This window comes from Apodemus sylvaticus, chromosome 11 (genome assembly GCF_947179515.1).
Source record: "Apodemus sylvaticus chromosome 11, mApoSyl1.1, whole genome shotgun sequence".
NCBI lineage: Eukaryota > Metazoa > Chordata > Mammalia > Rodentia > Muridae > Apodemus > Apodemus sylvaticus.
In genome coordinates, this window is record NC_067482.1 from 105707065 (window position 1) to 105735022 (window position 27958).

The following is a 27958-nucleotide window of genomic DNA, read 5'->3' on the forward strand; positions in this document are numbered from 1 at the left end:
CTGGAAAGTAAACTCTTGAAAGTCACACAAAGCTTGCCAGCTGCTGACAAGACTAAAGTTAATTATAAGAGGTTTGGAATAGGAGTTGGCCAAACCAGGCTCTGACCCATATCTCTTTCAGGCTTTTATCCCAAGTCAGACCCTGGTTGGTCCTGCTTGCCTACGAGTGGTCAGGCCAGAGATTAGACAGTGGAGTCCAGGCACAGTTGGATTATGAGTGTCTGAAGAGACCATCTAACTTCACGTGGGTGGGGGAAAGTGAACTCACTTCTAAAGCAGTCACCGCTCACTGAGTCTGCACCTGAGCATCTTCATGGCTCCATGTCTGAACGTCTACTGTGGTACAGGACACCAAAGAAGCCCCTACATTATCTGTGCTTCTGAAGCCTTTTGTTAATACCCTGGGCTCTGCTGGGAAAGGGTTCCTATATATTTACTTCAATAGCAGTGGGTCTGTTCTTTATAAAATGTCAAGGAGTGCAAAGCAGGTAACAAGAGAACTTCTGACTTTGAGAATGGATAAAAACTCTAGTATGTATGTGTGTTGGGGGTGGGGGGGACGCGGCAGAGGGAGGGGTATTGAGGAGGCAACAAACCTGTGGATTCTCTGAACCTTGAACACAAACAGCCAGTAATAGTAACCTCTGGCTAACAGCTGAATAACTGCCACCATGAAACACAGTCACATGCAAGGCCGGCCTGTATGACTGTCACTCCTGGACACTCTGGCGTAGTGTATTTAAATGAGTCAGAATGATGGATGCTTGTAGTACAGGAATGTGACAGGTTTTCTGGTCAATATACTTACATTTCCAGAGTGTCTCAAAACCAGCAAACCTAAGTTTTGTCACACTGACTATATGTTGTGTGGACATCCAGCATTCCCAGCAGTCACTGTGGCTGTGCTAATGTTAAGGAATCTCATAGAGCAACAGCAAAACAAGAGACATAGGACCAGGGGGACTTGGCATAGTACTCCTGTAGAAAGCTGGGCTTTACCATGCTTCTGCCAATCAGTTTCATTATCTTAACTTTCCTTTAAAGGAGGAAGCAGGGATAGGGCAGTGGCAAATATCTGTAATTTAATTTTCTCAACAGAAGTAGGTTCCAGGCTGGTCTAAACTACATTGTGATTCTCTCTCTCTCTCTCTCTCTCTCTCTCTCTCTCTCTCTCTCTCTCTCTCTCTCACACACACACACACACACACACACACACAGTAACAGAATCCATTCATTTCTGGCTGAAGGAACAGTCTCAGGTGATATCTGTTTCAAGGCAAACATCAGGGTGATACAAGGAAAGCCAATGTGTGGTGGGTGCTTCTCTCCTGCACAGACTGGCTCTGTGTTTGCTTGGGAACATGAATTCATCTTTGAGTGGGTATCCTCTCTAAATAGTTATTTGTGTCCACCTGACACTCAGAAGAAGCACTTTTCCTAACATGGGTGCTTAAGGCTGACAGAATCTAAGCAACATAGTTTAGAGACTTCCTTTTTAAGTTTTATCTGCCAGAGCATATTACAAGGTTCATGGTCTCTTTATTGGACACCAATGCCTTTTGCTGCAAAAGATCTAACATGGTTGCTGTACTTCTTTGAACATACAGCTGTGATGCTCATATACAAGGTGTTTATGATGAGTTAGACTATATTCTGTCCTGGTCCCCGCCCCTCAGCTCCTACACTCTCTTGTGGATGTCCCTTCTCCCATTTTGGGGTCTAAGGGAATTTATTCTAATAAAGGAGAGAGGAATGGATTCCACTATAGTTCTCTGGCAGATGGAGAAATATGATGTGTTCATGAATTCACACATATGGAGTTTGATACATGCTTTCCCTCAGCTAGCTTGCAGAAAAGACTACATTTTCTTGGTTAACTTTAGTTTTCAAAGTTTGTTTCTGCACTTATCAGGGGCGCATGGGGGTGGATAGGGGAGGGGGATCCTGAGATTAACAGCACACTTTAAAACTTGATCTTTGACATGCAGAGTCCCACTTGGCCTAAACTTTTTTTTAAGATGTTAATGAAGAAGAAATCTGGAATATAGAATAAAGTTTCAAATTTTCTGTTTTTCTAAAAAGATTTTCTACTTTTTTTTTTTCTTTCCTCACTCCAGCCCCGCTCCTTCCTGGAGTGGAGGACTTAAGATTTATTTATTTTTTATGTATGTGAGTATATTTTTTATTTTTACGTATGTCACTTTCTTCAGACACACCAGAAGAGGGCATCAGGGTCATTTTAGATGGTTGTGAGCCACCATGTGGTTGCTGGGATTTAAACTCAGGACCTCTAGAAGAGCAGTCAGTGCTCTTAACCACAGAGCCTTCTCATCAGCCCAAGATTTATCTACTTTTATTATATGTTTATAGGTGTTTTCTCTACATGTACAGCTGTGTAACATGTGTTGGCAGTACATGCAGAAGTCAAGGAAGGGGTCAGATTCCCCGCAGCTGGCATTTCGGGCAGCTGGCGGTCTGACTGAGCCCAAATCCTCTGGAAGTACAAGCTGAGGCTCTTACCCACCCAGCATCTCTCTAGCCCCTATATCTCTGGTTTTTAACATTAGAGAGAGTTTTAGTATTCAGTAAGTTGTTTTCTTCCATGGTGTTTAAATGTACCTGATTTCAAAGAATTAAAACATAACAGTAAATTCTTCTCAGAGTATTTCTGGATGTCACTGCTCACGTGTGTCCAACATGGTAGCCAGCAGCTGTTTGCTAGAAGTATGGTCTGAACTTGAACTTAAAATGAAATGGCCACATGTAGCTAGTTTAAGTAGCCCCACTCTACAACATATCGTAAAACGTAGATGAATGGACACGCTAACCTGCTGGTGGTATGTAGGTTCCTCCAGCGCACCGAAGGAGCACAGTGCCCTAACCCATAACCACAGATGCGCAATGGACTGCTAGCTTCCCTGATTCCACGATATAATTGTTCTTCTCCACTGCAGGCTGGCTATTGTGGGAAGCCACAGAGGATGACTGACAGGGAACTTACCTCTTGACAATCTTGCAGGAATTTCTGTAGATCACGGTTGTCCTTTAACCTCATCAAAAGTTCACTGGCTGCTTCTCGATTCTTCCTGTGTCTGTCAAAAGAATTAAGTAACTTTAAAATGGTTAGGTGTAGAATTTACAAGCTGATTTCTTCCCTGGGTTTCTGTGTGTACCGAGAAGTGTTTGCTTACAGTTTGTAAGTATTTGACAGAGGTAAGATGGAGAAATTTTAGCATCCTGCAAATGGGTAATCCACAGCAGGTGCAAAAGAGACCCAATGTCTGTCAGAAACATACAATAGGCATACAATGATGGTCACTGCACACATTTCAATGAATCTAATTCTAGAAGGGAAGATCTGAGTATGCACTGTGCACAAGAACCTGTTACTGACAACGTGAAGATTTTGAAACTTATTTCTCTAGAAACTTGCACAAGGTTAAAAAAAATACACATAATACATAATTCTTGGGCCAGAGAGTTAGCCTATTGGTCAACAACACTGAAATAAATAATAAACATAAATCATGCGGTTTCTTCTTCTTCTTCCTCCTCCTCCTTCTTTTTTTTTTTTTTTTTTTTGGACCGGATTGGCCTTGAACTCACTAAGGCCTGTCCCTGCGGTCCCTGTTTTTTGAGTGCTAGAACTAAAATCCTTAAGAAACATTTTCTGACAAGTTCCTATCTTGGGAAGTCATCAAAAACCACGAATGAAAAAGCTCAAACCTATGGTGTCACATACTTATTCAGTTCTTGTCTTGACAGGGCAACTAAGGTTTTAAGTAGAATCCCAAAAACCTTAAGACAAAGAACAAACAAACTAAACCAAAAACTGAAAAACCGAAACCCCCAAACCTGTGTGATTTAGGACTAACACTGGTAAACAGTATGAGAAGCAGGTGTTCAATCTGAATCCTAATTTGTTGGCAAATCTCTCTCTTGTGCCATAGGCACAAGTCTCCAGAAACTGGACCAGAAGAGTGAATCCCAGCAAAGGGCTCCTAATGCAATGGCAGCTGCTGCTCCATGGTAAAGACCAACAAGTATGCAAAAGACAAGTCTAACTCTCCTGGTAACCCTTGCAAGAAAGCCTGACTACACTGCAGGTGTGACGTGGGAGGGTTAAAGTACACAGGATGGAGGTGTAGGTCAGATGGTGGACTACTTGCCTACCTAGCATGCAAGACACCCCATTACTCCTTAGCAACACACAAAGCAGCAAGGTGGTGCATCAGTACTGAGCTGGAGGCAGGGAGTCAGAAGTTCAAGGTTACCCTCAGCTAGCTGAGGCTCACAGAAGAGCTGGGCCTCCACTGTGATTCTCACAGCAGTCCTTTGCCGTATGAGCCTGGGGGACAGAAATGCTCTCCATTCCTATGAGCAGTGTGAGTGCGAAAAGCTCAGAAAACACAAAGTGCTGAGTGACACATGAGAAACTTCATCAGAAGAAAGACACCCTCAGTGTGTGCTGACCATGCAATTCACAGACGTCCCTGGCACTGCAGCTAGAAAAAAAGCTCCCCATTCAAGGGCTCTAAGAATATCAGAAACAGCTAGGCAATGGTGGCATGCACCTTTAATACCAGCACTCGGGAGGCAGAGCGAGTTACAAGACAGCCAGGGCCTGAGAAATTCTGCCTTCAAGAACGAAGGAACGAACAAAAGAAAGAAAGAAAGAAAGAAAGAAAGAAAGAAAGAAAGAAAGAAAGAAAGAAAGAAAGAAAGAAAGAAAGAAAGAAAGAAAGAAAGAAAGAAAGAAAGAAAGAAAAGAAAAGAAAAGAAAAAAAGAAAGAAAGAAAGAAAGAAAGAGAAAGAAAGAAAGAAAGAAAGAAAGAAAGAAAGAATGAATTAGAGAAAGAAGAAAGGAAGAGTATCACATATGCAAACAATATGGTCATTAAATGTTGGATAAAAGGACTTTTTTCTTTCTTAGTTGAAGGGTTCCCATGGACGAAAGGATCTTAACACTTAAAATGTGAGCATGATACTTTGCCATTGCTATTAGAAACCACAAACTAAAGTTCAATGAGCTTGGGTCGAAGGAATGACCATCTGAAAATGACAGGAAGGAATGTCAAGAACACGTCTCAAAACCTTTGCATTACAGAGGAATTTAATGAACAAATCTTCAAGTGGAAGATCATTTGAGTTGCACCTAGTGGCAAAACGCAGCAGTCTTGTCTTTTTTTTTATTGGATATATTTTTTTATTTACATTTCAAATGATTTCCCCTTTTCTAGACCCCCCACTCCCCGAAAGTCCCATGAGCCCCCTTCCCTCCCCCTGCCTTGTCTTTTATCAAAGGGTTTGAAAAAAAAAGATTTGATTCCCTTCCTCACAGCATGCCATGCAAATGCCACAGAGGCAGAGAGCCTCCCACTGGCAGCCCCATGACCCGCATCCTGGTGTGTTCTGAAATAATAGAAGGATAACAATCTCAACCCCCCTCCCCTCCCTCAACAGGAAACCACCAGGCAGAATCTGAAGTCTTCTTACTCAGTCAAGTCTCAGGCATGCAGATTTCTGTGCTCACTGAGTAGTATCATGAAGGATGGTGTGGGGGTGGGGTGGGTGGGTGGGGAGTACGCCTGGCTGTACACAGCATGCTCTCAGACTAAACAGCCACAGGTAACACGGTGGTCTGTGCCTGTGCTCCCACAGCTAGGAAGGAAATGCTGAGTCTGAGGCCAGCCTGGGCTTAAGAGCAAGATTGGGTCACAAAACAAAACAGAGACAGCTCCATGTCCAAAAGGTTTCCTGGTGACAACATGTGGCACTCATGAAAAGGAAGACTTTCAAACTGGGGCCCCGGGTGAAGGAAGCGGGAAGGGGCCAGGAGGAAGCCTCCCGGGTCTCGCTGTTTCTACAGCCATCAATGTGCTCTGTGCACCGTCCTCTGCTCCGTCTCCATCTCCCACCCCCGGCCCCTGGTACAGCAGCTTCCTCTGAGCTGGAATGAAGGCATGAAATAACCCGATGACACCGTGTGAGATGGCGAAATGGCTGCTTTCTGTGTCGACTTGACATGGGCTACAGTGTTTGGGAAGAGTAAAGCCGAGAGCTGTGCAGACAAGGGAGGCCTGCCTAGCGACATTTCAGAGGGAAACAGAGATTCTATTTGGTCCATTATGTGATATTTTAGATTAATAATCTGTAGAGATCAGTGGGATGATTGTAGGTACCCTTTCAGAGGCTCCAACAGGCTCTCCTTAAGGCCCCAGCCTTACATCTCCCTGACCTGACTCGCCCTTTTTCCCTCTATGTAACTGAAAAAGAGGGATTTGCCCTTGGAGTCTTAGGCCATCAACTGGGACCTTCCTTCGCACCTGTAGCATACTTGTCAAAAAGGCTGGATTTAACCATCCAGGGATGGGCACCTTGTATTCGTGCCTTAGCGGCTGCTGAACTTCTTATTCGAGAATCAAAGAAATTAACCTTGGGGTCTCCTATAACTGTGCTCTCTTCTCACAACCTGTCACAGCTCCTAACCTACAAAGGCCTGCAGACTCTACCTCCCTCTAGAGTTCTTTCTCTCCAGGTAGCGCTAATAGAAGATTCCACGCTCACCTTTCAATCATGTCCTCCTCTTAATATTTCTACTCTTCTACCTCGACCTAATACTAACCACTCCCTGTCTCATTCCTGCACTGAGACTTTAGAGCAACTATTACCTCATCCTTCACACATACAGGAGGGCACATTTCCTCAAGCCATTTATACTTGGTACACAGATGGAAGCTCCTTTCTATATGAAGGGACTAGAAAAGCTGGCTATGCCATAGTGTCAGACACCGAGGTGGTAGAGGCACAGGCCCTTCCTGTACACACTACTAATCAACAGGCTGAGCTGATAGCTCTCACTCGTGCCTTTCAACTGGCACAGGGACAATCCCTCAATGTTTACACAGATTCTAAATATGCCTTCCATATCCTCCTGTCCCACGCTGCTATCTGGAAAGAGCGCGGGTTACTTAGCACAACTGGAGGATCCATAACTAATGCAAGCCATATTTTAGCCTTGCTGAAGGCCTCCCATCTCCCCACAGCTATTGGGATTGTCCATTGCAGATCTCACCAGACGGATGACTCTATTGTATCTAAGGGAAACAACCGAGCTGATGAGGCAGCTAGAGCTGCAGCCCTTAGGGGGCTAAACTCATCTCACCTTCCCCAAGACATCCTTACACTACAACCCACATCTCTACCTCCACCCCCTGACACTCGCCAAACTCTATCCTATCTTCACCAGCTCTTTCATCCTAACAGTCGAGCGTTATCTTCTTTTGTTAAGACCCACTTACAGCCTACTCCTGAAGACTTAAATTTCTTAAAATCTATCACTGCTTCTTGTAAAACCTGTCAGATGTCAGATTCTAACTCGAGGTATCGTAGTACCCCTTTCCCCACCCATCAGGCTAGAGGTTCCCTTCCCGGAACTGACTGGCAGCTTGACTTTACCCATATGCCTACAGTCAAGCGTTCCAAGTACCTCCTGGTCTTGGTAGACACCTTCTCGGGGTGGGTAGAAGCCTTTCCTACCACTAACAAAAGGGCTCAGACAGTCTCTGATCTCCTCCTCCGAGAGATCATCCCCCGATTTGGTGTTCCAACCTCCCTTCAGTCAGACAATGGTCCTGAATTTACTTCCCAGATTTCTCAGAGTTTATCCAAGGCCTTAAATATCCCTTGGCATTTTCACATTCCTTACCATCCCCAATCTTCAGGTAAGGTAGAGAGAACTAATCGCTCTTTAAAAACCACTCTTGCCAAGCTGTCACAGGAACTTCACCTTGACTGGGTAAAACTCCTACCTCTAGCTCTTTTCAGGCTACGAGCTCTCCCCAAGCGACCTCTTCTTATCTCACCCTTTGAACTCATGTATGGACGTCCAGTTTTAACTCCTGGTCTCTCACCTAAATGCTCTCCCCTCCCAGACCACCTACTCACCCCATTGCTTTGCCACCTTCGCTCTCTCCTATGGGACTTTGCTGACCACCACCTACCTCGGCCACAGACTGTCTCCTGTCCACTGCCTGTCAACATTGGAGACCAAGTCCTCTTATCCCCTCCAGATCATCGGCCCTCACCCCTCTCTCCCAAATGGCAGGGCCCTTTTAAGGTGATTCTCGTGACCCCTACAGCTGCTAAACTTGAAGGATTTCCTCATTGGGTCCATCTATCTCACCTTAAACCTTTCATCCCTCCACCTAAAGATAACTCTTCTTCATACACGTCAACCCTGACAGGACCTTGCTCTATCAAGCTCCGGAGGACATCGGGACCACCCACCTTGTCCCCAATTCCAGAACATGAGACTCCACTCCGGCAGCCGAGCTCGACCTCATTGGATTAGACATGGGTTTCTTGTCCTACCCCTGCTGTTCTTCATTTCCATCCAGGGCAGTCCTTACATTTGGAGATTCGAGGTTCAAGAAACCCCCACAGATAACAAACAGTCTTTCCAAATAGGGTCAGGAAACTGCTCCATAGCCGGATGTCAGGTACCGATCCAAATCGCGATCATCCCTGTATCTGTTATCCCATCTAAGTATTATGATCTCTATACTTGCTTTCTCTTTGACCAGACAGAAGATTACTGTAAAAAATGGCCAGACGAATATGGGGGCTGCCCATATTGGTCTTGTCAGATACATATGCTAGGATCACGGGTCAATCATTTCTTCTTTCAACACCGCAAGACACTTTTCTTCCACATACAAGACCCGTGGGATTCCAGGTGGGAAACAGGAGTTGTTGGTAAGCTCTATCGTAAAAACAGCCCAGTTCCACAGTAAGTACCATCCATATTCAGAGAAAGTATATCTCAATCGCCCAGCCCCTAGATATTGGAAAAGTGGGGGAGATAATTAAACACTCCTCTAAGGTCCTTGATTCTTTAACAGCACCCCTCATAAATGGCACTAACTTGCCATTTCGCCTGTTGCTTCAAACCTTGACCTCAGCATACCAGCTCCTTAATGTCACCAGGCCTGGTCGCTTTAAAGATTGCTGGTTATGTGTACCCCCAGGGACTGACTCAAAACTGTCACTTACAGCTTCTCCGGTGATACTGCCAGATAACCTCACCTCACCTTTTGTTAGCTGTCCTGACTCCGATGTCACCATGGCTCCGTACCTTACCTCTGTCCCTCTCTTTGGCATGGGAAACTGTTTTAAGAGCTCTGGGACACGTTCTGTAGGAACATTAAGCTCCCTAGACTGTAATAAAACCATAAGCCTTGATATATCATCTCTGCCACAATGCCCTGCAATCCAGAACACGTCAATTCTTTGTGGCACTCAGGTATATCATCGCCTACCTGCCAGCTGGTCAGGAGTTTGCACGTTGGTTCTCCTTTTCCCTGAGATGGGAGTGATCCAGGGAAATGAGCCCCTGCCAATCCCAGTTATAAATATGGTAGCTGCCCGACGTGAGAGAGCAGTTCAGATCGTTCCTCTTTTGGTAGCTACAGGAATAGCCATAGGTGTTGGCACAGGTGTGGCAGGAATAACAACTTCTCTGGCCCAATACAATACATTTACTTCTCAGTTTAAAAGTGATCTCCAGGGAATGACTGAAACTGTACTTACTATCCAGAAACAGATTGATTCTTTGGCAGCTGTGGTGCTTCAGAACCGATGGGGCCTAGATGTTTTAACAGCTAAGGAAGGTGGTCTTTGCCTGTTCCTCCAAGAAGAATGCTGTTTCTATGTCAACAAATCCGGGATAGTGAGAAACAAAATCCAGGAACTCCAGACAGACATAAAGAACTTCAGAGATCGTGAGACCTCCAGCTCTGACATTTTTGAAAACCCTATATGGAAGTGGATATTCCCTTTTGTAACGCCTCTCCTAGTCATTTTCCTGGTGTTATTGTTTGCTCCCTGCCTAATTAATCTTGTTTCTACATTCCTCCAACGGCAAATGCAAAAAATTTCTAACCAAACTATTAATCAGCTTCTGTTACAGAATTACCAACCGCTGCCCACGGAAGAGCCCCTGTCCCCAGATGTAGCTGATGCCAACATGCACCAGGTGGACCCCGATGATGAAAGTCATCTATACCCCAAAATTGACAACGCCCCTAGACAGCAGGAAGTAGTTTAAGAGACACGGCGTCCACACTCCTTTTCATCATCGGGTCCCCCCCACCCCTTTTCTTTTTCTTTTTCTTTTTTAATAAAAGAAATGCAGGAATGTAGGTACCTAAGGCCTAAGACACCACGCAAAGCAATGTATAGGTCCATTGCCCAGGCAACGGCCGCCATCTACCCAGAATTCCATAGCCCACCTTTACCTGTAATTACGTCACCACTCCTATATAACCTAGCAGCGCTCCTCCCTCTCTCCCTTTTTCCTTCCCTTCTCACTCCCGTTCCCGCCGGCTACCCTTCCCTTCTTAAATAAACTCCACGTGGAACCATTTGGTCTAGCGTGCCTCATTGCGGTTCCCGGCCCCACCGCGGTCCGCGGCCCGGCGTCCGGGGTGCGCGCGTGTGTGCCGGCTAGCGGCCAGCGGCTACAGAAGTCGACCCAGAAGCCAACAGACGCAGAAACTAACAATGATGGTCATCCCAGGTGGTGTGGTTTTGAAGGCACGAAGCAGTCATGGACAGCAGCCCAGGCTCAGCACCATGAGACCACTGGTGAAGGTACAGTAGCATAGGAAACCCCATGATTGAAAGGGTCACAGAGGAGCTGAAGTCTAGCAGCACGTGTGAGAGTATCTGAAGGGAGCCCAGGAGAGGCTATTGGTAAAGGTCCAGTCCAGTTTCAGCGGAGACCCAAGCCTTCTGGAGATGCCAACGACCAGGGTCCCACTGGCATGGTCAGCAGCAGTGTGGGGTGGAGCTGACTTGAGCAGCGGATGCTGCAAACCCGGTAAAACCCAGCAAATCGTGAGAGGGCTGCACGAGTCTGACATTGAGCCTCTTAACTACTGAACTTGATTTCACTCTGACAGTACCATTGCTTCTTCCTTAATTAAGAAAGCATTTAAGTATTTTTGATATGAAAGAAGCCACAGTTCAAAGTCTGTGGACTTCCGCAGAGACTTTGAAATTAAATAAAAATGGATATTTAAAAAAGAGTCTAGATATTTTAGAGCAGCTTGACCTTTGTAAGAGACTGTAGATGTTTTAAAGAAATTGAACCTTTAAGTGTTTGAATTTTTAAAGACTGTGGGACTTTTGATGTTATATTGTTTTATATTGTCATTATAACATTAGCATGGCATTTTAAAGACCATAAGAAAGAGAGGTTATTGCTTAATAAATGATGTATTTGTGTGTCAACTTCAAAGGGTGTCAAGTGTGCTGGCTAGTTTTTATGTTAACTTGACACAGGCTATCATTCGGAAAGAGGTAACATCAACTGAGAAAAATGCCCCCTCAGGTTTACTTGTGGGCAAGCCTGTGGTACACATTCTTGATTGATGATCGATGTGGGAGGGCCCAGCTCAGCACGGTCAGTGACATCCCCAGGTGTCACTGGGTGCTCCTGGGTGCCACAGGAGAGCAGGTTGGGGAGCCGTGAAGAGGAATTAGTAAGCAGCTCTCCTCTGGTAGGCTCCAGTTCCTGCTTTGATTCCTTGCCCAACTTCTCTAGAGATGGACAACAAGCTGTAAGCTGGAAATAAACCATTTCCTTCCCGAGCTGCTTCTGGTAATGGCATTTTATGACGGTGACTGAGACCCCGACTGTTACAGGGATTTCTGTACAGCTGGAGAGAGGCCCATGCTGTACTACCCTGTGTCTGCATACTGCTGCAATCTTCCCTTTGGGCAGGGGGCTCCCTCCCATTGTCAGACCCTCAGGAAGGTTTGGGGCTCTGATGTCACCGACATCCATATTTTCTCAGCATGCACATACTCTAACTATACATTCCACAAGAAGGCTTTGTGAAAGTGCCTTTGCGCAAGAAAATAGACCTGAAGGTTTAGATATTTATCTATCTTGCATCTCTACAGCCCCTGGAACTCCCAGATTTGTCCGCAAAAATCCTTTAGCTTTGGTTTTAAATCCAGAGGCTTCAGGGGTAATACCAGAAGTGATACTAGAATCCAGTTTATGTCAGCTGTTAAGAAAACAGATGGATGGGCCAAGCTGTGGTGGCACAAGCCTTTCATGCCAGCACTTGGGAGGCAGGGGCAGGTGGATTTCTGAGTTTGAGGCCAGCCTGGTCTACAAAGTGAGTTCCAGGACAGCCGGAGCTACACAGAGAAACCCTGTCTCAAAAAAGAAGAAAAAAAAGAAAAAAAAAAAGAAAAAAAAAAAACAGATGGATATGGAGTCAACATGGGAGCCCTTCTCCTCTTATTTTTTGTTTAGCAATAGTAAAGAATGTTCTCTCCATTTCATTTTTAAACCTGAGAAATCCTAGCTGGGTGTGGTGGTATATGCCTCCTCCCCCACACAAGGTTTCTCTGTATAACCCTGGCTATCCTGGAACTTGTTCTGTAGACTCAGAGATAATCTCAGCACTTAGGAGGCAGAAGCAGGCAGATCTCTGAGTCTGAGGTCAATCTACAGAGCAAGGTTCCAGGATAACCAAGGACAAACAGAGAAATGCTTTCCTGAAAAACAAAAACAACGCTGAGACATCCTAAGGAAGCCTTGAAGTCCAGCAGCTACCTGTCTCCTGAGCGACCAGCTTCCTACTGCCCTATGCAGCCACAGCACAGCGTAACATAAGTAAGCTCAGGAGGCAGCAAGCTAGCGGCATGTCTGTCTAATGCACATGTCTGAGAGCTACTTCTGCCTTCGGGAAACCAGCATGTGCTCCTCACGTGCTGTGAGGGACAAGGCATATCACACTCACAAAATGAGACCTGACATTGAAAAGAAGGATTTTTTTTTTCCTTAAATAGTAGGAACGGGAGGATCTTTGGTTCTTACATTCACTACGGTTTTGATAGAATTTTTGTTTTTAAAAGCAACACACACACAAAATTATAGTAAAAGTTATATTGTATCTTATAGATATACCGTTAGAACATATACAAGCTCCAACTTAAGTGCAAGAAAATTGGAACTGCTAAATCTGGGAATGAAGGCAACTCCCCTCTGTAACTCGTCTAATTTTGAGTTGAATTCCCAGGAATGTGGGAAAGCAAGAGACTGTGGCAGTAAGTAGCTCTTTTGAACTGCATAAAGACAGATGAAGAGCCCTGATATCTGTCTCAGAAGAAGACCTTAAATTCAGTCTAAACTGCAGGGAAAAGGGAACTGTTACAACAGACTGTCTCCATGACAGCCCACAACTGACTCTCATCAGAGCAGAGCAGCACTGCTCAGGCCTCCCATTTTAACCAGTACAGGCAGGACTCAGTCAGACACAGAGTATACAGCCCTTTAAAAACTAGGGAGACAAGCTTTTAGGAGAGAGGAGGAAGAAGAGGAGATGACGCCCAGTTGGAGAATTCTCTAATCTTGGAGAATGCCCTAGACTAGGAGCATATGTCTTTTTCTATCATCATGGGTGTGCAGGAGGAGCCTATCACAGCACCAGCCACGCCACCATCGTGGGGTGTGCAGGAGGAGCCTATGGCAGCACCAGCCACGTCACCATCGTGGGGTGTGCAGGAGGAGCCTATCACAGCACCAGCCATGCCACCATCGTGGGGTGTGCAGGAGGAGCCTATCACAGCACCAGCCACGCCACCATTGTGGGGTGTGCAGGAGGAGCCTATGGCAGCACCAGCGATGCCCATTTTCTAAAAAAGGGCAGATGCTGTTTCTCTACAGCTCTGTTCAGTGCTCAGGACAAGCAAGTCTCACCCACCTTCGTTCTTCTCTTTCTTTCACAGGTACCTGAAGAATGTCACATGGGTGAAGGAGAACATGGCCAGGGCTAGGAAAGCTCTGGCTTTCAAGGTCCCCCCACCCCTCAGGTGAGCCACCATGACACCTCTGCAGTGCAGTCATGGAGGACGGGCTTCCGGGCCTCCTTCTGAGGACACTTCACAAGAATTACACCATGTACCATTTGCTGGGTTGGTAAATGCAATTCTGATAAGTGCCTATATATTGCTCGCTGGGAAGCCCACACCCACAGTCCTAAGGACTTAGGGGTAGTGGCCAGAAGTTTAACAGTCTAAGGGTATAAGATTTCAATTCCAACATTCAAAACCCTGTACCTGTCATCAATAGAGTCCACCTTCTCCTGGATGCGGTCAGAGTTGATGTTCCCATCGCTCACCAGTCTCCGGCCAGTCTCCACAACAGCATTGATCTTCTCCTCATTGGCATCCATGGTGGTCATGAAGTCCTCCTGCTTTTTAATGGCTGCTTCAGCCCCTTCCAGGGTGGTAGGCATTTCAGTATGAGCCAAAACATACTCCTTGTTTTAAAAGAGGGGGAAAAGAATTCAGAATGACATTACATATCAACAAAGAAATTACAAGGACCGTTTCACTGTGTTTTCACTCCACAAAATAATTTACAAAGCCGGTAAAATTAAAAGTTTGACACACACACACACACACACACACACACACACACACTGTAGCCCCTGAGGACAGTCCATCAGTTACTCCATTTCCCTAAGTGTAAATGTTGCATAAATAGGTTTTCCCATAGTAAGCCAAGCTTGGTCTGTGGGCTAGAAGAGCCTTCTTCAGGCCCACAGCAGCAGCAGCAACAGACCCTCTGGACTCTCTAAGACAGATTGTAGCTGCGATCCTGGCAGCTATCTGCAGCTGCTTTTACTACTGTCATCTTTGCTTTGTATCCTTGGGTGACGTTCTTGATCTCTCTAGAACAAAAAAGAATCCCCTAAAACTTGCTCACTGTATTCTTTAAGTTGGGCCCGCACCCCACAGAACATTGCCTAACTAAATGAGGAGTTATACAGACCTCAACGGTAATTACCACAGAACCATACTTTGGAAGGCAAAGCAGCTTCCTTGGAAAATTTCAATTCTAGGTCTTTATACGCTGAGGGGTTTGCATGCCATTAAGAGTTCGGGGGGATCTGTTCCAAAATAATACATCTTATTTCATACAGGCAAGGCTTAAGCCTGCTACTTAGCCAGAAGTTTCCGACATCAGCCAGGGCCTGTTTCAACAGGGTGGACGCGCGGCCCTGTGGCGCATTACCTGGTTATTAAGGAAGGCTTCAGCTTGTTTGGTGTCCCTGAGGAACTGCTGGTAGGCATGGGACTGGGACAGGAGACTCTGCCTGTTCTCCCACATTTTGTGGAGCTCATTCCAGCCGGTGTCCAAGGCCTGCAGCCGCTGCCGCAGAAACATGTACTGGGCATCAGTCTGTCCCTGGGTGACCATCTCGCCCATGTCCCGCATCTTCTGGTAGTCTTCCTCATAATTGTCAATCTCATTTTTGATATTCTCGTGCTGTGTGAGAAGCTTCTCTGCCTCAGTCAGGGTGTTGGGCATGTCCTCTGAGGCAATAGCAGTCTGGGTCCTGGAGAGCCAAGACTGGAAGTCATCTAAGTCCCGCAGGAACTGCTGCAGCTTGCTGGCCTCTCCCAGTGAGGCCTCTCGGTTCTTCAGGGTTGTCTTCATCTCCTCCCACACGTCACTGATCTCGGCCAGCCGAGCCAGGATAGCTTGAGCCTGGTCAGGGTGCTCGGACTCCAGCTTCTCGGCTTCTTTCTGCAGGTCACTCAGCTTCGCCTCAATGGCCACCAAGTCTCGCTCCATGCCAGTCAGCTTGCGCTGCAGGGCCATGACACCTGCCAGGTCATTGCCTAGGTCTTGGGTAGACTCGATGACCTTGGTCTTCTCCCGGATCCAGGATTTGGTTTCGTTGCATTCAAGGTGGTAGTTCTGGATGCTCAGGGCCGACAGAAGAGCATCCTTCTTCCTGTCCACCAGTTCTCTGAACTGACTCCACCTGTGAATGCAGACAGCACGAGAAGGCGCTCAGTGTACGCTGGCTCCTGAGACAACCAGCCAGAGGTGAAGCCTCCTCACTGTTCTCCTTTCCATCTTTCTCTGACTTTCTCTGTTTTCACTTGTGTGTTTTTAAACCATGTCACCCAGTGAATGTCAACCAGATGGCTCAGTGCAATGTAGTCCGACAGGGTCTAGCAATTCGTGCCTGCTGTACACACCACACACATCTCAAAACTGCTCCAGTGGAGTCTGTCCCCCAGCTGCAGACTGACGGTAAGCTTTTGATCAGCCTACTCAAATACGTCTGCTCCACAGAGACACAGGGACGGGACAGGTGTCTCCCCTGATAACTGAGGCTTTCTTCAGCAAATCAAGCTTCATTATAGAACTCAGCTCTAGACTTCAGCTTAAGAGGACAACTCAGGTCCTATCTTGCTGTCTGTCTTCCACCACACTAGGTACAGGTCACCAAGGCTCTAATTTTAATTTGGGAAGAAGTTAGATGCTGAGAGACTTTGACTCATGCCCTGAAAATTGTAACCTCACTTTAAAAGCTGCTTCTTGCAACACGTGAATGAGAATACTTGGCAAGGCAGATGCCGCCACCATCACATCCATGCTGCAGGGCCAGTGAACCTGTGCAGGGAACTCCTTGGCCACGCGCCCTCGCCCTTACCCTCACCACAGCCACCGGTCAGCAGGCTTACCTCGTGTTGAGTTTGTCTTGCTGAGCTCTGATTTCCTTTTCACTGGGGTGGCCACTGTGCATCAGCTGCCGTGCAATCTGGTTCACCACAGCAACCCGGGAAGCCTGGTTGTTCATTTCTGGTTCTAGGCTCTCAAATCTGAGGAAAGCAATTGAAAAAAGTAGTGACTTTCACGGCTTGTCTCGGTCCACGGCCCTGGCATCAGGCAGTGACCACTCACCTGTGCTGGATGACTTCCAGGTCCTCCAGCTTCTCCGGGATCTGCATGTTGTTGAGCCACTGCTCCTTCTCGTCAATCCAGAGCTCACAGGCATCAGCCTCACTGAACATCTTGTAGAGGGCCAGGGTGTCCTGCAGAGCCTGCTTCCTTAGCCGGGTCAACTCTGCCACCTCCTTGTAGCGCTCCTCAATTCCTGCCAGCCGGCCCCGCACATCTGGAGACTCTGCATGTGCTTGTGGAAGGGCGCTGGCTTGCTCATGCAGCGTGTCAATGGTGGGCCTGTAGTTGGTGATCTCTTCTGCTACATCTTTATGCTTCTTGACCAGAGACTGTGTGGAGTACTCATCATGGCCCACATCATTGCTGGAGACAATCTTGAGTATATCCAACATCCAAGCATCAATATCATCAGCGTCAGCCTGGAACTGGTGCAGCAATGAGGCCTCCTCTAGGCGCTTCTTCCTAATGGCGGAGAGCTGTTCCAGGTTGGCCCACTGCTCCCGGATGTAAATGATTCTCTCGCGGATCTTTTCAGATCCGAAGTGTTCCTCTGCAATCATGTCTTCACCTTCTTTAATGGCCTGCTCAAAGTGGCCGCTCCGGCCACTCATCTCATCCTCAAATGCCCGGTGCTTGCTCAACAGGCGCATGACACTCGTCAAGTCTTTCCCGTAGTCGTCAGAGGACAGGATCTTCTCCTTCTCCCGTATCCAGCCTTCCTCTTCTGCCATCTCCCAGAAGAACTTCCAGAGGCGACGGGACTCTTCCAGGCGAGCCCTACGCTCGGCTGCCAGCTGACAAAGCTCTTGATAGCAGAACTCCATGTGGGCAACGCGGTCTCGGATTACCTGGGGGTCGCATGGCTTGTAGCCTGTTTTAATACCAAGGAAAGAATGCTGAGTCTCCAATCGTTCCCTGTTCATTTGCAGACAGTAAGCTATGCCCCATGTTCTAGCTTGGCTTCAGTCTAAGCAGTGTCATGTTAAAAGTAACAGGACACTTCCTGAGATCCTGACTAGACCAGGAAGAAAGGGCTATGACAGGCACTGCACTTTTGGACCAACTGTAGACACAGAGATCACTTAAAAATCAAGAAAGCAAAAATATCATATGGAAGCAAGCAGCTCTGTTTATTTAATTCTTAAGAAGCAAGGCCCAGTCCTTCTGAACATCCTCAGCAGCACATGACTAGGTGTCAGAGCCGCGACCTGCCAGAGAGGCCACAGTGGGCTGTCCATTAGTGAGCATGGACTGGAAACATTTTTTCTTTTTCTTTTTTTTTTTTAAGATTTATTTATTTTATGCACATGAGTACACTGCAGCTGTACAGATTGTGTGGTTGCTGGGAATTGAACTCAGGACTTCTGCTTGCTCAGGCTGTAAGTACTACTGTAGCTGTCTTCAGACACATCAGAAGAGGGCATCAGATCTCATTACAGATGGTTGCGAGCCACCATGTGGTTGCTGGGATTTGAACTCAGAACCTCTGGAAGAGCAGTCAGTGCTCTTAACCGCTGAGCCATCTCTCCAGCCTGGAAACAATTTCACTACCAGATGCCAAAGCTCTCAAAACCAGCTAGCATTTGAGTATTTAAGGAAAATATGTGTCTACTTCAGAAAAAGACAGTGCTAAAGTGTCAAAAACAAAACACTGCACTGACACATTGTGACCTGGAGGCAAACAATCCTCTGAGAAACCCTAATGGTGCAGTAACTTACAAGTCCCGTTTCCACACGAAATGTTTGTAGTCCAGGAGGTATGTTGCCATTGCTGAGGTGATAATGCCTGGAACAGGCCGTTCTTACCTTCCCCATCTGTTGCAAACTTCTGGGCAGAGGCATTCACGCCTCTTACACGCTCTGCTTGGATTGCAATGTCTGCTTCAACCAAGGCATGCTTCTGTAACAAGTCTTCAACCCCAAGTAAGTGCTTGCCATAGTCTTGAGACAGCAATAGCACCTGTGTACAAAAGGCAACAGAAAATGACACCTATGACTACCACTGACTTCAGTGTATCAGCAGACTCAGCAGCCCTGCCGTATTGTCCCTCTAGTTTGCCACCGGCCACCTTTGGGCAAGACAATACCGAATAAGTCACAAGACCACCATCATGACAACTAGATCAGGAGAGATGTTACACGATGAGTAACAAGACCACGCGCTTTGTCAAAGGCGCATAAAATTCACAGTACAACACAGACTAGAAGAGAGGGTCCTCCAAGGGGACCCTCCCCCAAGAGCCTTTACGCTAGCCATATAATCAACAGGAGAATCTAGTAACAGCTCGTAGGCCACATCTTTAACCCAACAAGGAGAGCAAGGTCAGGTGCCACGGTACTGTTTTGAACTCATTGGAATTTTCTTGTTCTTCATTCAACTTGCAATTTTTTTTCTCCCATCTACCATTCCACATCACCCTCAGATAACATTTCTATTTCACTCTTTCTCAGGAAAAGCATGTTAACCTCAATTATAGTGTGCATATTATGATTTATGAAGTGAAAAATCACATCTTTGCTATACTTTATGAACATTTCTATTTTAAGAGGTCAAAGATCAAACCTAGTAACGTTCTAAGTATGAGGCAATAGCAGAGGGACACTAGAGTTATCTTCTGACCTTGTCCCTCTGTCACCACAACTTAAGAGGCAAGGAACAGGTAAGGACTGGCATCCGGGGCAGAGTTCTCTTACATAAGAAACACAGTCTTCTGAGAGAAAAGAGGATGGTCTAAACACTATTCTCTTCAGTTCTTAGGGATAAAAGCCTTCCAGCTCAAAAACTGCTCAATAAAGATGGTGCCCTATGGTCTGTATCAGAAGAAACCAACAAGCACAGGGCTGTGACACAATGGCATGACTTTAGGCTCAGAAGTGCCAGGGACAGAGGAGAAAACACAAGAGAGCACCGCGGCCATTATCAGCAGCCCCGCAGCAGCCGGCACACAGCTCACCACACCCCAGCTTCTGAGAGGTCACTAGGCAGACTTAAGGACTGACTCCATAAAAGATGAAGAAAGTTGGTTTGAAGGAGAGGAAATAATGCAGCACTAAGATGGGAATTCTGGCTTCCTCGCCTCTGGCCTATGCTTACCGCCACACTCCCACCTGCATACATGATCCTAGAGCACTATCACTAATACACAGATCACTGAACATATTAACAATAAAAAAGAAAAGGTCTGACTGAATCAGCTCTGGCCTCCCCTGCTTTCTTTTGGTCAAATGTTACCTTCATTTCATCCATCCAGTCCATTATATAAAGCATTTCCTGGAATATCTTTTGCAATCCCAGGTTCATCTCGAGACGCTGCCTCCTGGCCCTGAGCAGTTCCAGCAAGTATTCCCAGAGCCGGATGACATTGTCCTTCCTCGCTGTGATGCGCTTGATGTCATGGTAGTTCTCGGCTTCCAGCTCCCTGGCCACGGCCACCACAGCCTGGACTCGTTCTTCATAAGCAGCGATGTCTGTTTCAATGGCCTCATGTTTTTTGGTGGCAGCCTCAACTGCAGGAAGGTCAAATCCAAAGTTGTCCTATAGAGAGATGGAACACAAAGAAATATAAAGAAACCTAAGCCACTGAACAGGGGGTTGGAGGAGGAGCACGACACAGTCCCTAAGCTGACGCTGCCACTGGTTTCTCACTGCCCTCGGACCCTTACAAACTTCTCATTGAGTTCAGATGTGTTCCTAACAGTACATAAGTAACTTCTCGCTTTACAGAGGGCCTGCCATCTGACTTAAGAGACTGAAGCACGTAGGACTTTGTCAAGCCCAGGGAAAGTAAATTACTCTTGTATTTCATGACTGGTGTCATGCCTTGAGAGAATGGTAGGTCAAATGCTGAGGAAAAAGAACGAGAGGAACTTTTAAAGCTTACATGAATGTGAACAATTCAGTCACAGGCTCTGAACAAACTGCTCGAGCTCCTTCCAAGTCTATGACAAGTTAGCCAAACAGACAAGAAGTGTATCAGAAACTTTAAACATCCTCTGTGCAAACGGAAGCGATGGCTGGTGGGCAACTGCACAATACTGGATGTTGTTAGGTGCTGTCCTGAGTGAGCTCCAGGGCCTCTTAGAGAGGGCTAGTGTTGCTTGGTTACCTCAGAAAAGCTTGCTTTAGTAATTTACACAGAACCTGGGACACAAGACGCTGGTTTTCGCTCAGCCACGTCTCCCTCATAGCTGCCTTGCGATCGAATCTGCGGGCAAGTTGTTCCAGTTTTTCCTGCCGTATGAGCTCGTTCCGCAGAGCCAGTTCTCGCTCGTGTTCTGCTTTTTCCAGTCTTTCCCAGGCCTGCAGCAGTTAAAAAAAAAAAAAAAAGGCATGGTTTCGTGCAACATTCAAGTAGCTGTCCAAAGAATCACAGGACTTGAAAGGGAAACCCCATTTCCACCCTTGAGAAAAAGATGTTTTTCTCCCTCAGCGTAGTCTCATGGGAACACACTCTTCTGTGCAAAGATCCTGCCAATAGCTGGGAAACAAACTCAGAATAAGGAGCAACATCTTCTAGGTAGCTCTCATCGTGTAAAATAAATTAGGGATCTCTAATTCACTCCACCCAAAGCCATATTTTAAAAAATTCACACGCCTGAATTTTTCTTTCAAAATCCTGACTGTTCACATTAAATTAATTCCCGAAAATGTCTTAATGTTTTTTTTTTTTTTTTTAAAATACAATCATTGAATGCTCAAAGGATTCTGGGTGTAAATGAACAGTTCCACATTTTTTTCTAATTTTCATTTGGAAATAATACCCACAGTACAAATCTGTAGTTGTAGGCATGCAAGGCACAGCAATGGAAACAACCTTTCTTCTTCTCTGACGGAGAGAAACAACATCTATGTCCACAACCCGCAGACATTCCAAGCATGTGGAATCAAATTTCTAGTTCCTCTCTATGCAACAGGAAGACTTTTGAGTTGAGTGCTTCACATAAATGAGGACAAAGCCAAGTATCTGGGTAACAAGTTAAACTGTGAGTCAAGGTTGTTGACAAAGGCTTAACACTGCCTGCCAAGCTCCAGCGGCCTGACCTATTCCAGCTCTTTGCTGGACCTTCCACTAGTCCCTGCCATTTAGGGGGTGGGGGTGGGGGTGGGGGTGGGGGCTGCTGTGGGAGGGACCCTGGCATTTCTCTGATCAGGCAGAGAGACACAGCCTGTTGGATGGGGAGCAGCACATGCGCACACAGTCCAGCTTTACCTTGTTGATATCAGAGATGAGCTTCCCTTCCCGGGGCATGTAGACCTTCTGATTATTAGCTCTCATCTTGCTCTGAATTGTGAAAAGCAGCACTTCCAAATTCCCCTTCTCAGTAAACCTGAGCAAAGACAACCAGCCATAATCATTACTATACTTTTTTACTGCAAGACCAAAATTTCATTTACTAGAGAAAAACATACTTCACATAGTCATGAAATTTTAAAATCCTTTTCTGTACACTGGGACAACAGCAGGCTAGTCAATGGGTCTTTATGGACCTGGGAACTGCAGCATTGCTTTGTGGCTGCTTCTTGTTGCTAGGATTGATGTTTGAGAATATCAAGGGAACAAAGTCTTCTTATTAGTAACTTCAACCAAAGTTTAAACCTTATACTCTAAACCAGTGGTTCTCAACCTGTAGGTCACGACCCTCTTGGAGGGGGTGTTGAAAAACCTTTTCACAGGGATCACATATCAGATATCCTGCACATTAGATATTAATATTATGATTCATAGGAGTAGCAAGGTTACAGTTATGAAGTAGCAATGAAAATAGTTTTATGGCTGAGGGGTCCCCATAACATGAGGACTTGTATTCAAAAGGGTTTCAGCATTAGGAAGGATGAAACTGCTCTGGACAATAAATTCAGAGAGCTGGATGAACAAGTCAGCAAATATCTAACCTAAATTTTCAGTGGACTTCATGGACCTCCCTCACCAAAGAATTTACAACTAAATTTTCACAAGAAATGTGAACTTACTTTGGAAGTTTAGTGAACAAGAAATAAAAGTCCATAATCCTTACTTAATAATTATATTAAAATACTAAACTCAAAAATTGTATGCAGGGGGTTGGAGAGATGGTTTAAGGTAGCACTCACTGTGCAAGTGTAAGGAGTACAGTTAGATCTGCAGCACCTGCATTAAAGCTGGTACAACTAATCTGGTGGTAGCGGGAACTAATCTGGTGATAGCGGGAGGATCACTGCTACCATCGCTTCAGGTGTGTTACGAGAGCCTGTCTCACGTGAATAAGGACGCCAGACACTCTCTCCTGGCCTCTGAGCATGCACACAATTGTGCATTTCCAAACATACACAGGTGCATACATCCCATACATTTGAGAAAAGAAAAAAAAATTAACGTTTTTAGGTAGCAAAACTCAATCTCAACTGATATGCAATCTCAACTGTCTTTACGTAACATAATACTTGTGTCAGCACATGCTCGACTACAGGATATTTTACTGGATCTGTCCAGGGACTTATATACTATGTATCAATATATACCCTAGCTTTTCTTTTTTTTTCCTTTGAGGCATGATCCTGCTATGTAGTCCCAAGTAACCCCGAACTCAGGATCTTCCTGAAGTTCCCCAAGTGTTGCAATTACAGGTGTGTGCTACCACACCTGGCTTCACTGAGTTGCTTTTCTAAAATCTACAAAGCTTTGCATGCAAGGGTTTTGAGAAGGAACTGAGGCGTTATTCTTTCAGTTCACACATATCCTGAGTGTCAGTGGTACAGTCTACTAGATAGAGCTCAGAGGAAACATGATGTGTAAGAAGTCTCAGCAACTATAAATCAGGCAAGGAGAAAAACAGGCTACCAGGAGGGACACTGAGTTAACAGGTGTCTCTGGGCTACTACATGTCTGCCCCCACACTAATGACAACACATTACACTCTGCTTCTTACTTAGGTGGTTTCTCCACTGTGCGGTACGTGTTAAATGCCTGAAGCTGCTGCTGGACCCCGACCAGTGAATTAGCAAATTTGCGGTTGTTTAGGATGATGATCGTTTGTTCAATCCACTCCAGAAGGTCAGAAGCAAGTGACTCGTACTTCTCAATCATTTTCTCTGTTTCTATAGCATTATCAAGCACCTGAAATGAAGGGTTGGAAAACCAATACCCAGGTGTCACTAGTCAAGGAACAAATGCTGCAAACATTTCCATGTGACACCCCGCCCCCGACACACACACACGCACACACACACATGATTAATGGCCAGCTTTCTTGCAGTTCTGTTCTTTGACAGGGCATTTTAACTTAAGTGCAAAAAGGCATGTAGTCTAGGCCTATTACCTGTGAGCAGTGGCAGCCTAACTCAACTGGAACTGGTTCTGAAGCCACCCAACCCCCAGGGAAAGACTATAATGATTTCTGTAACTCTCACACAAGCAAAGAGATCTCTGAATTGGGGTGCAGGGGGATGGGGTGGGGGGAGGGAGGAGGCGGGAAACAAAACAAACAAAAATGAGCGGGCAAATTCTGCCTACATGAGACTAGAAAGACCTATGACTAAGGCTTTTTTAAAATCATGGTCTGTGGGATTTCCTGACCAGGTGAAGGCAATTTAGATTTTCAACAGTGGATTTCCTGTGAAGGCTAACAGGAGGTTTGTGTCTGAAATCCCTCCTCATTCCTTTCCAGAGATTCCCACCATCACTCTGCTTCTTGTTACCTTTGGGAAGACAAGGGTTCTACTACGATTAAGTATTGTTTGCTGCTGGCAAAAGTGGAGTCCACAGAAGAACAAGGGCTCAGAAGCAGCACAGGAGGTGCGTTCTGATGTGTGCAAGAAGCTCACCTTTCCAATGCGCTTTCCTTCAACAGCCAAGGCCTTCATCTTGGAGAAGTAGTGGTAGTACGTCACCACGTATGTGATGATAGACTTCTCATCAGGGTGGTCCACACTGATATCTGTAACCAGAGGGCTTCGCTCAGTGCTAAGCATCATGCACCACCGGGGCAGCAAAAGCAGCTACAGCACATGTCCAGGACATCTTAACCATCCAGCAGCGTCTTAGTCTTTGAAAATTCTGCCATCACATAGTTAATAGCCCAACGGGAAGGCAGCACAGCACAGATTCATTTAGCACATGAATATTCACAGATGCCTTCTGCAGAAGGTTGGTTTGTTTCCTCACCTTACTCTCAACCCCTAACACCAAGCACTGGCTGTGGTTAGACACCACATCGCAGCCCACGGCACACTCATGTCTGGACAACTTTGCCTCCTTTTACCGGAATCCAGGTAGTGACAGTCTTTAACCTCCTGTTCACATAAAAACCCTTGAAACAGTGGCTTCCTCACTGGGCTTCCCCGTTGCCCCACTCACTTATCCCAGGCCAACCCTCAGCAGCATGGCCCGAAATGCCCCAGTGCGAGCACAGTTCCGTTAGTTCCACACCTTTACTACTGGCTCAAAAGGAGTAGCTCAAGAGCTACAACCCCAATACAGGCATTTCTCATTCCCACAGTTAAATTCCTTTCTTCTTCCTGCCTTGGGACTCTGTATAAATGGATACACAGTCATTTTCTGAAAGACATGATTTACTAATGTTTTTGCTTATAATCCTTAATTCTAAGGGGTTAAGGATCTATTATAGGTTTCTTACACCACTCCACTTTCCAAATTCCTGAAGGTAGAGGGTCAGCATGTACTCAGTGAAGCAAAGAAATGAAAATGAGAACCGGGCGGTGGTGGCGCACGCCTGTAATCCCAGCACTTGGGAGGCAGAGGCAGGCGGATTTCTGAGTTCGAGGCCAGCCTGGTCTACAGAGTGAGTCTAGGACAGCCAGGGCTACACAGAGAAACCCTGTCTCAAAAAAACAAACAAACAAACAAAAAAACCCCCAAAAAAACCCAACCAAACAAACAAACAAACAAAAGAAATGAAAATGAGGTGTCCTGGGAGTGGGTGGGAATGTTCAGAGAAACATTCAATCTGGGACAGATTAAAAATAACACACACACAAGTTTCCTATCTGTTAGGTTCTTTTTTCAATACACATTATACACACAACTTTATTTCTATTTTGTAAATAGTTCAGTGTGGAGAAAAACAGTTTCTTTAATTTTAAACACGAAAACTCTAGGGCAGAGCAGATGAAATACACCCAGCCCCACTTGTTATCAAAATACCAACAGGACTAAGAGCCAAGCTGTAGTTGGTTTTGCTAGTGTACAGTCCTGGGTCTCCTCATCTCCACCAATGTCCATAATATGGAGTTTGAGGAGAGAGAGACAGACAGACAGAGAGTGCCGCATCTAATTTAGCAAACACAAAATATTGATATATCTGGAGAATGGAAGGTAAAAATTTCCAAGTTAATCTATGAGTACATTTCAACTGATATCCTTTGGAATACTGGACAACTAGTGATCAAGGTTAAAACCATAGGAAACAAGACTTTAAATGCTATTTTTAGCTCCAGTCTTGTAATATCAGTCTCCCTTTTATAGTCACTGAAGATCAGAAAGACTAATGAATTTGTGTTAATAAAAAGTCTGTGTTAGGAGAAGGGGAATGAGGTTTGCTGTAAAAACACAAAGGACTAGACCTAAGGAAAACTGCACACAGTGAGGAAGGAGTCAATTAAACATGAAGACTGATCATAGCTCAAGGAATTTTAGCATTCTTTTTACATCAAGAAATCACTTAATGGGTTAGCCTGAGATAATTTTATCTTGGCTTTGTATAGTCTTATGCACTAGAGAACAGCAAGAAACTAGCTTGTCAGCCACATGGCCTCAAGATGCCCTTGGGGAGTTCAACTTTTCTCTTCTAGATTTATAAGAACTTTAAACTTTCACACACACATTTTTTGTCTCTAATATTTGCTTACAGCTGAGAGGATCTGTAAGCCTCTAGCATTACAAACTAATCCCTTTATAATTTAAATAGTTCTCAAAATTAGAAAAAGTTCTTCTGAAATCCCATATTGTAATGGGACCTAGAAATGAGGATTTTTATAGGCTGTCCCAGCGAGGGTAGCTTGGTTATCTGAAGACAAGCTTTGGCTACTGCAAGGACCCAGATCCTAGCAATCAGCTCCACACAGATGAGATGAAGTCTAGCTTAAGAAAACTGTGTCTCCGTCTCATCCACTCACGTACTGTACTCTCCTTTATTTAAGCTCCAGCATTCTAAGAACGCACTTGTTCTCAATTCACCGTCAGCATACACATCCTCAGGGCCATCAGTGAACAGCATCCGCTGAGAGCGCACACTAGGCTTTCTCAGTAGCACAGGTGCCGAGACCCTCCAGTGACACCCACTGCCTACTTCCAGCCTGCAGAGGAAGACCACCCTCTTCCTTTACACCACTCCCAGAGTCCTTCAATCCTCAAATGCCTGCTTTTCTGGATTTTTTTTACCTTTGTATCCTCTCTCTAACATCCATCTTCAAAGCCTGGCCAAACATAACTCATTCTATAAATACTCAACTGTTGCCATAACTGGTATTTTAAATTATGCTTCTACCTTTTCTTCTGATAATTCTCAAGGCATGCTGCACACACAGAGCACAGCAACACAAAGACTTTATATTACCCTTCTGATGCGAGAGACGCTCTCGCCCCAGTCCTTACCTTCAGGGTCTAACAGTTTAGTGAGGCCGAGGTGCTGCTCTGCCAGGTTAAATGCATTCTGCAGATTGTAGTGTGCATTAGATTTCTTCAGTTTATCAAAATCTATCAGGTCAGGCCTATAAAGAATGACAGCAGAACATAAGAAACATTACCCCTTAGAAACAAATCAAGTGTCTAATGAGACATAATTACTCCAGAGAATGTTAAAATTATGACTTAGTGGAGTAAAATTACAGTATTATACACTCATCAAACAGCGATACATGTTTTCTGAATAATGAACTCACGTTTTCCCTCCTATGAATGCAGGGATTCCCGCTATGGCACAGTATCTAACCCACAGAGAGGAGCTACTCATCCCCCACTCATCCCGATCTGCCGCGGAAGATGGTCTGACAGCCTTCTACCATAACCAGACTTCTCCAGACTTACCGGTGTTTGTGTATCAGGGCATTGAAGGCCATGCCATCCCTCCAGCTAGTGGTGAAATTGTGAATGTTGACATTGGGGTACCTGTCAAAGACCAAGCACAAAAGCAAAAACAACAATTACCAAATAAAGGGTTATGCCTTTGCTAAATGTT

At 45.5% G+C, this 27958-nt stretch overlaps 1 protein-coding gene across 2 annotated transcripts in view; it reads right to left on the minus strand.

The window, feature by feature from the left end:
* Window positions 1-27958, minus strand: part of Sptbn1 (spectrin beta, non-erythrocytic 1) — a 169563-nt gene that overhangs the window by 26742 nt on the left and 114863 nt on the right. For both annotated transcript variants that reach the window (XM_052199160.1, XM_052199161.1), the window contains 13 exons: window positions 27808-27888; window positions 27376-27491; window positions 24588-24700; window positions 23693-23880; window positions 21997-22114; window positions 20928-21086; window positions 20019-20321; window positions 18593-18746; window positions 16787-17657; window positions 16567-16704; window positions 15101-15857; window positions 14140-14342; window positions 3002-3092 (listed from right to left, as the gene is read on the minus strand). In XM_052199160.1, coding sequence (XP_052055120.1) covers window positions 3002-3092; window positions 14140-14342; window positions 15101-15857; window positions 16567-16704; window positions 16787-17657; window positions 18593-18746; window positions 20019-20321; window positions 20928-21086; window positions 21997-22114; window positions 23693-23880; window positions 24588-24700; window positions 27376-27491; window positions 27808-27888 — 3292 coding nt within the window. The remainder of the gene's footprint in view (window positions 1-3001; window positions 3093-14139; window positions 14343-15100; window positions 15858-16566; window positions 16705-16786; window positions 17658-18592; window positions 18747-20018; window positions 20322-20927; window positions 21087-21996; window positions 22115-23692; window positions 23881-24587; window positions 24701-27375; window positions 27492-27807; window positions 27889-27958) is intronic.